The sequence below is a fragment of the Eschrichtius robustus genome, chromosome 9, assembly GCF_028021215.1.
Source record: "Eschrichtius robustus isolate mEscRob2 chromosome 9, mEscRob2.pri, whole genome shotgun sequence".
Taxonomy (NCBI): domain Eukaryota; kingdom Metazoa; phylum Chordata; class Mammalia; order Artiodactyla; family Eschrichtiidae; genus Eschrichtius; species Eschrichtius robustus.
The window spans coordinates 120,853,034-120,866,803 of NC_090832.1; the positions used below are offsets into that span (position 1 = coordinate 120,853,034).

The 13,770-nt window shown below is 42.5% G+C and overlaps 1 protein-coding gene across 2 annotated transcripts in view; it reads left to right on the forward strand.

Moving 5' to 3' along the window:
• The first annotated feature begins 2,395 nt into the window (after positions 1-2,395).
• Positions 2,396-13,770, forward strand: part of MEI4 (meiotic double-stranded break formation protein 4) — a 235,888-nt gene continuing 224,513 nt past the window's right edge. For both annotated transcript variants that reach the window (XM_068551117.1, XM_068551118.1), the window contains exon 1: positions 2,396-2,540. In XM_068551117.1, the coding sequence (XP_068407218.1) occupies positions 2,450-2,540 (91 nt within the window). In that variant the 5' untranslated portion in view covers positions 2,396-2,449. The remainder of the gene's footprint in view (positions 2,541-13,770) is intronic.

Consider the following 13,770-nt stretch of genomic DNA (forward strand, 5'->3'; position numbering starts at 1 on the left):
CTTTTAAAAATATAATTTACATTCTCCTTTGACATTTTATCAGATATTCTACTCTCTGCTCTTTGAGGTTAAAACAGCCATTTTAAAATTAGTGTTGTTCCTTGATTACATTTTTTGCACTTATTTTATCCATTTAACTTCTTTTAGATTTATATTAAACTGTCTAATAATAACTTAGTATTCTTCTCCATCTAAGGTTTTATATTTTGCACAGAGGTAAACCATTTTTCCTTTGCGCTTTTATTTGGACCCTGAAAATTTGTGGGTGCCATTAACAATTTCCTCTTCTATAAACAGATTGGCAATCAATGAAATTGCTGTCTTGAAACCTTACATGAGAGAAGCATGATTTTCTAAGACATTCTACTCTGCCTGTCTACTCAAGCCCCCTTCAAATATTCTGCATTTAAGTGCAATGAACAAGAAGAAGACCGAGAAGCCCCTAGGTGCATCTTTGCACATTTTCACCTTCCTTTGGTCTTTATAAACTCCTTTGGCAAAGTTGTTTGGGCCCTGGTACACACAGCCAGATCACAATATTTTTAGAAAAGTAGTCTCTAAAAGGCACAAATTAAATATTTTAAGATACTGGGAATCCACTTATTTCTTTATTCACCAAACATTTAATGATGACTTATTATACATTTCCACTAGGGATGACCAAGACAAAAACTAGTATGAAAACTTGTACAGTTTTCATGGAAGTTATTTTCCACTATACATTTTCATAAAATCCATAACCACTCCATCTTCAGAAGCTAAAAAAAACTGTAAATGTTTCTCAGGTTAATAGATATTTTACCCACGGTTTGATGAGAAAGGATAAGACTTTAAAACTGACTCTGGTGGCGCAGTGGTTGAGAATCTGCCTGCCAATGCAGGGGACACGGGTTCGAGCCCTGGTCTGGGAAGATCCCACATGCCGCGGACCAACTAGGCCCGTGAGCCACAACTGCTGAGCCTGCGCGTCTGGAGCCTGCGCTCCGCAACAAAAGAGGCCGCGACAGTGAGAGCCCCGCGCACCGCGATGAAGAGTGGCCCCCGCTTGCCGCAACTAGAGAAAGCCCTCGCACAGAAACGAAGACCCAACACAGGCAAAAATAAATAAATAAATTTATAAAAAAAAAAAACAAAAAAAAACTGACTCTGCAGTTTTCCAACAGGGTTTCAGTGCTTGCACTATATTTTGATAGTTTGTTTACCCATTTGTTTTAATTACCAGACTGTGCAGCTGTAAAGGGCAATAATTATGCCTCAGTGCCTGGCACATAATAGTTCAATGCAATTTGCATAATGAATGAATGAGTGGAATTGAAATGCCTTTCGCACACGCATCAACACTGACAAGTTTGCAACATTTCCCCTATGTGACCCTAGATTATGTCTGCGATCAATGCACTACGATTGGATTCACATTTCTGCAAAAGAACAGCAAATACATATTCGAAGTTCGAAATCCCCCCTTCCCCACTGGAATCATTACAGTAAACCATTAATCTAGTATTCATTAATTTGTAGTTCAAGATAATTCTGTCTTGGCTTACCTGAAATTTATCTCTTCAGGATTAATGAAGAATGCTATAGTAAACAAATTACAATGAACTTAAAATCACTGATTCTCTTTAATGGGCAGATGGCTAGAGCAATGATGCTTAACATTTTAAAGAAATTTACAATAATGTATCGGATGCAAATGGATGTCTTAATAAAGAAGGTTCATCCATTTAGTAAAATAAGCCAAACAGATCTTCACGTAGACATGCTGTGTATTTTATTCTATAACTATATGCGGAGACTTCCACCCAAGAGCAACCAAGTGTGTGACACTAACGAAACCTACTGAGAATCTCTCCTCAGGAGAAGAATTTTTGAACGACGAAAGGCAAGAAAAAAAAAAAAAAAAAAAAGACAATATAGATAAAAAATACGATGTGAAAGGTGAAAAGTGAGCAAAATCACTCTATAATAATCACATTTTGGGGGGAAGAAACCCAAGTTTAATTTCACTTCTGGAAAAAGAAAAGTCGTTTTAGAATTCATGCCGTCTTTAGTCGTCGAAGTTCCCCCGCCCCCAGTGGAATCACTGCACCTCTTTCCAGAAGTCTCGAAGAGGACTTTTCCCTTCTTTTTCCGGCCTTCCTTGGAGGCTCCGAGTTCCCCTTCCGGCTATAAAGCCGAGGGGGCGCCCTCCTCGGGAAAACGCCTGGCTTCTCCTCCTCCCTGGCCTTCGCAGCGCGGGCCCTCGGCCGGGCGGGCCTGCTCCCACCCCGGCAGGAGGCGCGCTCTCCGCCGCGAGCCGGCCCCTCGGAGCCGCAGCCCCGGCGCCGACGGGCGAGCGCGCCGCGGGGCCTTGTGGGGCGCGTGGCCAAGCCCTCCCCGCCTGCGGCCAGAGGGCGGAAGCGGGCGCCGGGCGGCGTTCTTACTCCGGCCGGGGAGCCGCCGCCCGGGAATGGCGCACAGCTCTCGCCCCCGCGCCCCTGTCCCCGCCTGCACCGGCTCCCCGCCGGGGGTGCCCTCCCTCCTCTGCCGGAGCCCAGAAGGTAGGTGGCGAGGCGCCCCCTCACCCCTGGCGCGTGGCGTGGGCTCCCACCCGAGTTCGCGCTGTTCACAGAGCCGCGCGGAGCTCCGCACACACCGTGGGCGTCTCTCTCTACCTAATCAAGTCGATCGCCTGTGCGCTGGAGCTCCTGGAGTTAGACTCAGGCCTGGGCCCCCAAGGTGGTGGGTTTCTGGGGTGTGTTCCAGCTTCCGGGCGGGTTCGAGCCTGGCTTGACCACCAAGATGGCTCCTTCCTGGGGAAGGAGAGGCTTGTGCATGGAGACCATTGGTGGGTCGTTTAAGGAGCCCCCATTGCATTGGAGGAACGGTGTAAAGTGCCGGAGGTGTCAAAGATGGGACGCTCACGGCCTCTTCGCTCAAGGACCTCGCAGGCCTGGGCTAGAGATGGATGTAGAGATAGGAGACATTCGCGCACCGGGTGGGATTGCAGTAGGAGGTTCAGATAAAATGCTGTGGGACAGAGAGGCTTCCTGGAGACGATGGCACCTTAACGGAAGCCTCAGTACCAGGTATTCGGGAAATAGGGGCAGAAGTGGGGACTCTATTACAGATGAAACGGAGGGTTAAGAGTAAAGGCAAGAAGCATGGAGAAAACAATGTTTTAGTGTAACTACAATGTCGAAAGTGGCGGGAAATAAGGTGGGAACGTGGTTTGTACCGAATTATGAAAGGCTTTTTATTATGGAAGTGCAGAAACACATTTTGGACTTGCGTTCCATCAGGATCCGTAGTTTATAAAGACACCGTTGTTTAATATTCACAAAATGCTCATCATGTAGAAAAAACCCAGGATAACATAGACTGTGTTCATGAGCGGGATGTATCTTTCAAGAGCAATATTTGTGTCTAATTACACACACATTGATGACTTTCTTGGGATTCTTTGCATTGCCTTTTTTCTACTTAAAATCGAGAGATTTACAGTGTATCATGCGGTTGCAATGAGACGCAGTCACTTGGCAGAGAATTGTGTGTTGTTATCTACCATTCTACTTGTTTTTATTTGTGAAGACTTACTGCTTTAGAAGGGTTTTAGATCACGTGCAATAAAGAGCCTTTGTAATTTGGAACATGCATAATCCGGATGACTTTCAGAGCAGGGAAATAGACCACAGATGACAAAATTCAGAGATAAAATTTGGGAATGAAGGTCAGGAGCACAAATTGATGACTCTGAGTAAGGGTTTTTTTCTTTTTTTCTTGGGTGATGATGGGAATACCAGTATTTGGAACCAGCTTTCCAAAACCGGTATTTTGGAGGCCTTGTTAAGATTTAGAAAACGTTACCTTAAATATGTTTTGACGTATGTAAAGATGTTACAAGCCCACTGGATATTGTGGTGAAGATCAGACTGAATACTTTAGCTCTTTCATGGGGCCTGTGTATGTCATATGTACATTAAACTCTGCTGTCCAAAGGCACTTGAAGCTGAGGGTCAGAGTCACAACTTAATAGAACCACTTAAATTACTTTGGAGCATTATTGAGGTGAACATATGACTTCACTGTGCAGAATGGATTGGAGGGAGCTGAGAGGTCTGGCAGCAGCCTGATGCGGTCATAAAGACAAGAGGTGTTAATGGCTTGAGGGAAAAAGTAGACACGATTTTAGGTATATCGGGTTATAGAATTGACAAGGTTTGCTATAGAAGGAGAATCAGGGGAATAGTGGCACTAAAGTCAGAGAGCAAAGCGTTTTAAAAATAGAGGCGTGGTCTTAGGGTCAGGTCTGCAGAGAAGTGGAATGAGAATTTATAAGTAGGCATCAGGTTTGGCCACTGTGATGATGTCATTTTCAGCCTTAGTAACAACAGCTCGGTGGGGTGGGGGTGATGGGATAGCTTTTCTTTTTTTTTTTTTTTCCCTTCTTTTTTACAGCTGGGAGCAATCTGAGCATGATTATATATTGAGAGATAGAAGTCAGGACAGAAGAAGAGATTGAAAGAGCAGAGAAGAGATGGTGGAGGGTGAAGATACCAGGAGCTGGTGTGCAATTCGCACATATCCCTAGAGCCTAGCTCAGGGTCTGTAAGGACAGGAGACATTGGCCGTTAGTCTTGAGGAGCATGTCACAGGACGACCAGGCGTTCTTATATGCTAGCAGAGTGCCTAGGATCCAGCTTGCTTACCCATCCATTCATTCGTCAGGTCAGCCAGCTAATGTTTTTTTCAGCGCTCATCATGTGTTCATGGTAGCGATTTCTGCTCTGCACAGGCAGGTCATGAGCTCAGCGGAACTCACTTGCCCCTGAGGGCCATTGACATCAAAAGACCAATGAAGTGAGGAATTACGCAGCTGCAATTGCGATGCAAGAGTATGAAATGTAAAGAGCATACATATTAAAGGGAACTGATGTGGTCTAAGGTTATCAAGGAAGCCGTTTTGAAGGTAGAATGCTTAAGCTGGTACCTAGCAGAAACCCCCCTGGTTACCAGATCAGCCATGCCTTCCCCATGCTGCCTCCTGTAATCATCTTATTCCCGGTTCTTGGTTCACTGGTGGGCTCAGTCTCCCTTCTCTTGACACTTGAAATGTACGTTATCAGTGGGTTAGCAGGTGGGAAAACTTCCAGGAACCAAGGCTTGGCAAGGATCTTTCTCAAACCAGCTATTGCTTCGTTATAGTGACTAAAATGTGAACTAAATGGCCATTTAATTTTATTCATGCTACATTGATTCCCATTAGGGGATGAAAAGGGTTTTGGGACTGAGCCTCTTAACATCCTTTGGAGGGACCACAACAAGAGCAGATCCTGTCACTTCTTAGGAATTTTTGGTAACAGCCAATGAAAGCTAGTTTTTTTGTTTTTTGTTTTTCCTTACATCTACAATTTTAATGCTCTCTGGGTCAAGTGATTGGGGAATAAGCATCCACTCATGTTTCTCTCTGCAAGGAAGTGAAGGTACTATTGCTGCTGTGATCTTGCCTTTATATAGCACTTGAGTGTTGGCTAAGTGCTTTTACAATCAATTTTATTGTTCAATTTAAAAGAGAGCCTAAAATCACCCCTGTTAAATTTTGTTTGGTGTGATGCAGGGGAAAGGATCTTTGTAAAACTGGGCCTTCCATGATGTGGAAGAACTCTGATCAATCAAAAGACTAGATGTAACGTAAGAGAACGTGAGCATTATCTGAAGAAGGCTAGCTGTTAATAGAAGACAGCCACGTGACACTTTTTTGTCATCTGCCTTTATTATGAAAGAAGAAAAAATAAAAGAAACAAAACTTACAACAATAGAAATGCAACCCTGCAGGAAGCCAAACCCCCTCATGATGGCTTGGTTTGTAACTAGGGCCCCCAGGGATGTTTTATGAGTGACAGTATGTATCCTTTAATATGTTTGTCCTTAAAACATTAGGTTTTATTTAAAGCAAGTGTTGGCAAACTTTTTTTGTACAGGACCAGTTAGTAATATATCAGGCTTTGCAATCTACCTGTAGCAACTCTGAGGTTGTAGCACTAAAGCAGCAATAGACAACACATAGGCTGATGGACATGGCTCTTTCAATAAAACATGATTGATGGAAGCAAGGCCACCCAGATTTGACCTGTGGGCCATAGTTTGCCAACGTCTGATCCACAGCACTTACGAGATTCCTTTACTGAACAGAGGGTGTTGTAGATTGGAATGATTGATAGTCAGGTGAAAGCTCTAAGAAGGCAATGATGGACTTTTCTGGTTGACTGTTGTGTCCCCAGGTCTAGCACAGCACCTGACAGGTAGGAGATCATTAAACATATGTGTTGAATAAAGGAATGAGTAGCAAGGATATCAGATGGAAAACTACCCGACTAAGGTAGGCTAGATGGTTCTATATTCAGATTTTCAGGTCCTATAACATGTATTCTATGGCACTGCCAATTTTGCGTAGAGCAAATATATTGCAGTGGAGTGCTTAGTTCAGAAAACAAATACACGGGGGTTGGGGGGTGCCTGAAGAATGAAAAAGAGCCAGCGCTATAAAAGGATGGTAAAGAACACAGGTCTGTGACTCCCCACCAGTAAAAATGCATGTTGTTCTCTTTGGAAGGGACCTGAGAGAGAAGGCAGTCCAGCCTCTTCCCCAGTCCAGGGCTTTCATGTCTGCTCTGTTTCCTGTGGCTTTGCTGGCATTTGTGCTGGATACCTTCTGTTTGGCCTTCCAGATCTCCTCCCCGCCCCTCCACCCTGCAGGTTCACACCAGCCCCTGATCCCTCTACTGTCATGAGGATGGTCCTAGGATGGAAGGTCACAGCTCCTGCCAGGTGGTCCTGCCCTCACTGTGCTGTCTCTCCCCGTTCTGGTAACTGCTCCCTCCTCCCTCTCTTCCCTTCAGGCCCTGGGGAAGTGAAGGATACCCCTAGCCCACTGCTGTTATTTCTGGCCCTTAACATATTGGGTTACCCCCTTAGGTTGCCCACGCCTTTAGAAATTGTCTCTTTTATTAGCCTTTCATCATATTACCCAAATTGAGGTACCATTAGCTTTCTGCCTGGACCCTGTTGGGTATAGCGTCCTTAACACTTTTTTCAAAGGCACCTATTGTATGTCACTGTCACTGAATGACTTTTAAGTCCCCCAAGGTCAGTGGCTGTGGCTTCTATTTCTTATAATCACAAGATCTCAGGGTGAAAGTTGCCCTGGAAGGTGATCCATTTAACTTTTCTGTTCAGAGTTTGGGTGCGTTCTGCCTGATCCCTGTCATCTCTCTCTGTGCTTGAATACCTTCCACAACAGGGAACTCACTCCTCCTAAAGCTCTCTCACACATCTTTAGACACATCTGACTAATAGAATATGTATACACAACTTCCAGCCCCTGCCCTTGTCCTGTTCCTTGGGCTTTCATGGATCGAGTCCAATTTACATTTCACTCCTCTGTTCTTCAGACAGCAGGTTTCGAGTTCCTTTTCCAGCTCTATCTGTGTAAAAGCAGGGTTCCTAGAACAGAATCTCTTTTCTCGTGTGTCGTCTGATCATGCTGAGTGAGTATGAACATGATAATTTATCTGGAAGGCTTACTACCTCCAGTGATTATGAGAAGATCTACATTTCCTCATTCTTTGCTTGGAAATATAAGGGGAGCAGATCCGACCCCCCTCTACATGCCCCACGTCTGCTGATTTAAGTATCACATGTCATATGAACTTTGATGTCTTTGATGAAGGTTTAATTTTGTCCCTATTATTAGATTTATCTATACTTACACGTTATCCATCAAGGGAGTAAAGTTGTTTATAAATTATAGATTTTAGAGGGCTGCGTCTACTATTCCGTTTTCTTTTGCTTTTCCTCAGATGTCGAATGTACCTTAATTATCCTTTAGTTGCTTTGGAGGCAGTATTTAAAGTATTTTGCCTAACTTTTTATTTAGGTTTCAAATCTGAACAGCAGATATCAGCAGACTCATAGATTTTTTTAGTATTTTGTTCCTTTTACTGTCTGGACATTTACTGTGTATATGCCCATTACTGTGCCCCTTACATTTTGGAAATATACCAAAATATATTGAAATGCAGTATCTTGGGGTCGATAATCAAATTGACTTTAAGGAAATGTTCTGAAGTAGGTTCTTAAGTGTATCATTCATTTAAGTCAATTTTTATAATGAAAGTCCAGTTTATTTTTTAACTGGCCTCCAAAATATCTGTCAGCTTCTTTAATTCTTCCTTCTGATTTATTCAGTGAGCTCATTCCCCATTTCATTTTTGATTAGGTGGCTTTCACCCTGGCAGAACTCTGGAAAATAAATCCTTTTGTATTTAATGTATACTTTGGTTTAATTTGGATGAATAAAAGAATGAAAACAACCCACTAGAAAGTGATTTTAATTGTTGGACAGAGAGATGTGACTTTCTTAATCTTTAATAATTTCTAGGAAATATATTTCAGAGGCTGCTTGCTGATGGCCCCTTTTCCCACGCCTTCCTTCTACTTTCATGAATAGCTTTTTCTTGCAAGATTAAAAAGCAAAACAAAACATACTTATGATTCTTTACAAACCCCCCCCCAATGGGTTTGTAATTGCTGATTGTTTATGACCCATTTATTTTTATCTCTTGCAACAATGGTAAGAGAAACCTACTTTCTTTCTCTTCTGAACTGTTTTATACTTTATCCAAAGTTGTTATGCATTAGTTGGTATTTTACTTATTTTCTTATTTATTGGCCTGCCCCAGAAAAAAAGCTCCTGAGGGAAGGGACATCCTTATTTCCAGTGCCTGGCATAACCGATAAATGGTGTTATATGTCAGTTGGCAGAACGTAAGTTTCTCATGCCAATCTGCCTTTTTATGACAGTGCACAAAACGCTTATGTAGTTCTCAAAAGGTCGCTGCTTTCTAAAAAATTACTTTTTTAATAAATATGGCTCCTAAAGCATCCACTCTTATAAGATTGTCTTGTCTTTTAACTAAAAAAAATTTATCCACCATCCATCATTCATCTATTTATTTGACAGTTACTAAGCACTATTTCATCTATATAATGAACAGATTTTTAAAATTGCATATATTACCAACAAACTCTTCATCAAAACCAGTTTCCCCAAACCAAAATTGTAGTGATTTAAAAAGTGCTGCATGCACACAGGCAAGTAATTACAGCATCATTGCGGATAGCAAATGAAGCAGTGTTTCAGCTCAAAGACCCTGAAGGTACATTTCATACTAGGTTGCTGATGTAAAAATCTTTAGTGATAAATAATAGACAATTTCCCAGTTTCCCAACATGTGACTACTGCATAAGATCACTGAGAAAGGCACTGATTCAAACTACTTGGCAGGAAGCTGGCTTCTTTAATTATTAATGTGCTTACCTCCTTTTCATCACTCATTGTTAAAAAGTGAAGGCTCAGTAAAGAATTAAGGAAACAGCTTCCGAGAATAGTTCCAGTGGTCTGAGTAAATATTTTATCAACGTTATTTTGTATGTTTTCTACTTTCCAGTAATTTTAGTATGAGTTTCTGATTGAAGTCCATCACATTGCTGGCCTAACATTGGAGTCATATTCAAGTATCCCCTCGCTTTGTCTCCCTCTTTCCAATCTGGCAGTAAGCCCTACCATGTCACAAACATCTTTCAGGGCGTGTCGTATTCTGTGTGCACACTTTAGTGTCCTGGCCTGCATCTCCTTCCATCCCTTCTTCCCTGCGGGGCGTCAACAGTCCCTAAGTCCTTCCTACCCAGCAAAATTATCTTCTGGAAACATCACTGGGACCATTGCACTCATCCACTCAGAAGACCATGCCTGTTTCCAGCCGTCCACGGCAGTAAGTTCAGACTCCTCTAACTCCCCTGCAAGATCCCAGCTTCCCTATTCTATATTATTTCCTTTTCTTCCCTAAGATACCTTATTCTTTAGTCAAAGAGATCCGTGCACTCTCCCGCAAATATGCATGCCATTATCTGCTGGCTGGTTGTACTGTTCACCCCCTCTGGGGTGCTCTTTTGCCTCCTCTTTGCCTTTCTGAGTCCTACTCATCCTTCGGATCTTCCACGCTGGCTCCAGAGGTCTGTTCTTCTCCTGTTCACATCAGCCCACACGTGTCTCTTTCCTTGAGCTCTTACTAGATTTACGCTGTGCAGAGGCACAGGCTTTGGAGACAGTGGGCCTGGGATTGACTCATGGCCACATACTAGTCTCAGGTGGACCAAGCATTGAATTGAGTGTTTCCTGTGTGCCCAACAGAGTTCATAGGGGTCATTTGCCTTAACTCATTTCATCTCCTAAGTAACTGTAAGTTGAGTACTCTTTTGAGTCCCCTTTTACTGATGCGCAAACTGAGGCACAGAGAGGTTGAGTAACCTATCTGAGGTCACACAGCTAGTACAGGACAGAGCTAGGAAGCCTGGCTCCTGAACCTGCTCTCCTATTCCCTATGTTATCCTTGCCTCTCGAAGACATACTTGAAATTATTTCTGATGGGGTGTTTTAGAGTTGATTAATATGCCGTGTTGCTCTTTCCTGTCTCACTGGGCTGTCTTTGGGGGTAAAAATCCCTTATCTAGCAGTGCTTGTGGAGTTAGTGGGCCTATCAGTGTGTGTGTGTGTGTGTGTGTGTGTGTGTGTGTGTGTGTGTGTGTGTGTGTGTGTGTGTATGTGCTGCTGTGGTGATAAGCTAAGATGCATGTGAAGGTAGACGCAAGAACACAGGGCAGTTCAGGGAGGCCCAGTCCTATCCAGAACTGTGTTGTAGAAAGAATGCATGCCGAGAGAGAAATATTAAAAAGTCCAGTTCTACCATTTGTTAACCGGATATCCTTGGGAAAGCTACCCTCTGAACTTCAGTTTCCTTAGCTCCAAAAAGTGATACTAAATTCTACATCACAGAATTATTGTTTTAAATTTTATTGAAGTATAGTTGATTTACAATGTTGTGTTAATTTCTGCTGTACAGCAAAGCGATTCAGTTATACATATATTCTTTTCCATTATGGTTTATCAGAGGATATTGAATATAGTTCCCTGTGCTCTACAGTAGGACCTTGTTTTTTATGCAGTCACAGAATTATTAACTGAGGTCGTTACACGAGGTACTGGCTGTAAAGTGAATGTGTGGTGTCTGGTGTGCAGGTGTCCAAGAGGTGCTTATATTTCCCTCTGAGGCTTCACGCTCCAGCCTTCATGCTTCATGCTTCCTTCATGCTTCATGCTTCCGCATGCTTCATGCTTCATGCTTCTGCATGCTTCATGCTTCCGCATGCTTCATGCTTCCTTCATGCTTCATGCTCCAGCCTTCATGCTTCCGCATGCTTCATGCTTCATGCTTCCGCATGCTTCATGCTTCCTTCACGCTTCACGCTCCAGGCTCAAGGCTTTCTCCCCTCGGCTGACATCTTTTCCTTTGTCCATATATCCAAGCAGGCCCTCAATTCCGTGTAGCTATGTCTCCTGAACTTCTCCTGTCTTAGCTCTCCTTTCTGTGAACTGTTCCACTTCTGACCCTTTCTGTAGTTATTCATGTACAGCGTGGCTTGATTTTCCCCCCGAGCCCAGCGCTGGAAATAATAGATGAGGGCAGAGTCCACATGTCTGATGAGCTCACTCTCTGTTCTAGTAGGGGAGCGGGACCCCCAGGTGGCTACTGATCCTACCCTGTGGTAAGAACAAGTTTCTGTGTTTCCAGAGTGCTGTGGAAATGCAGGTAAAGGAGCACAGGGTAGCCCAGGGTGAGGAAGGAAGGAGAGGTGAATCCAGAGGACTTCAGACCAGGCAGCTGAAAAAGGCAGTGAAGGGTGAGCGGAGAGTCTGCAGCCGGCGGCTTGGGGATGGGCGTTTCTGTCCGAGAGTGAACATCATGGATCACGGCAGAGGCTCGCAGTCATGAGAATGGTGTGTTGCTCTGTGGCTAGATTGCCCACGGGCATTGGAGATAAGTCAAGTTTTTGGTTCTCAGCAGAATCAGTTGTGCAACTAGAGATCTAGCTTAAAAGCAACTTTGGAAAAAAGATTTTAATTGTTTTTCCATTATGTCCATCTGAGCCATCCCCGAGACCTGACAGTTCAACAACTTAATACCATCTTGGGTGACATTAAGAGAAAGGTTCAAGGGTTGTAACTGATTACGTTCATCGCGGAATTGGAGGTTTAGTGCTGGGTGTCACTGAAGAAGGATTTTGACAAATCAAAGAACAGGCAGAAGAGGCTGCCAGAATGAAAAGAGGCTAAATGTCATGAAGTTATGAGAGAGGGTCCGGGGGATTTTATAAGGGGAGACAGTGATTGCTCACTTCAGATCCTTGAAGGGTGATTTGGGAAAGTGGACTTTATATTATTTTGCTTTAAGGGTGGACCTGGGATTAATATAAGCAGACATTATAGAGTGTCTGGCAGGAATTTCTAAGAACTGATGGTTAGGTAACCACATTTGCAATATGGTATTGTCCGTGGAGACTGGGTTGGATTCCTGATGCTGTCACTGGGTGACAGACTGCATCATCCCTTCTGACACCAAGCTCTTAAGAGTCCAGGGCATAGATTCAACAGAGTTTGGGTGCTAAATGCATTTATTAATATAGATTATCTGTGCCCAAATATGCTAATTTAATGTCCCCACATGGCAGACAATACAGAAAGATGAAAGGTTTTAGAGTCAGATTGTATCTTCATTTCGTCCTGTGTGGCTTTGAGCAAGTTACTCCCTGAGCCCCTGTTTGCATACTGATAGAGCAGGAATAACAGCAGTTATGTCAGAGGGAGGATCAGTATGACGGTGGATATACATCCATACATATACTGTTGTATCATACACATACTATCATTGGAAGCATTCTTTTTCTTTCTGTAATGTATCATGCTATGACTTTCTAAAAGCATCGAGTACCCTAGTGAAGAAATAAAACATGGCCTGAGTTTTTCTAAAGTGGAGGCTTCCTTTTATCAATCAGGTCCATTCTTGAATGTTTTTTCAATGAATAGTAAATGTGAGTTTATCCGGAATGACAAAAGAGTGATGGCAAATTAATCTAAAATTACAACTCCCTCTCTGCCATCTGGAAGCATCTCTAGATTCTAAGCATATAGATGCAACATTCTAGGGTTATTTCTTCTTCATTTTCTATTAATAAAGACACATATGCCTAAAATACTTGACCCTGATAAGAAATATCTGGAATCACTTTGCTTATTAAGAAGTAATTTAAAAGTAACTGTGGGCTTGCTAGTTTATAATTTCAAAATAGAAAGCATGTGTAAGAGTGTGTGTGTGCGTATCTGTGTGTACACACACACTGATACACTTACGTATTTGCATATAAATGCATATTAAATACAGGTGCAGGTTGTTAGATATTCTTTCTTATGCTAAAATACCGAATTTTTTATACTTGTTTCAATTGAGAAAATGTTGATGTTTTCTTTCATAAGTTTTAAATTGGCACCTCAGATGTTTAAAAGATGAATGTTTCTGCATATTTCCTGGTATTTAAAAGAGGTCTAATATGAAATGATTATGCTAAGAAGCTGACTGTTTAAATGTTTATTATAACTATTATGGTTAGTATCATGCTGTCATTTAATGTGCTGTAACAATTCAGCTTTGGACATTGAACTCTTCTTGCCACTGAATATGAGTAAAAACAGAAATAGAAAAACAACTGTATACACATTATATACATATTTATTTATTTTTTGTACACATGCTCCCAAATATACATGTCTTTATAAGCTAAACTTTACTGACCTTTGATTGTGTGCCAGGCCCTGTGTTAAGTCCTTTACATGGATTA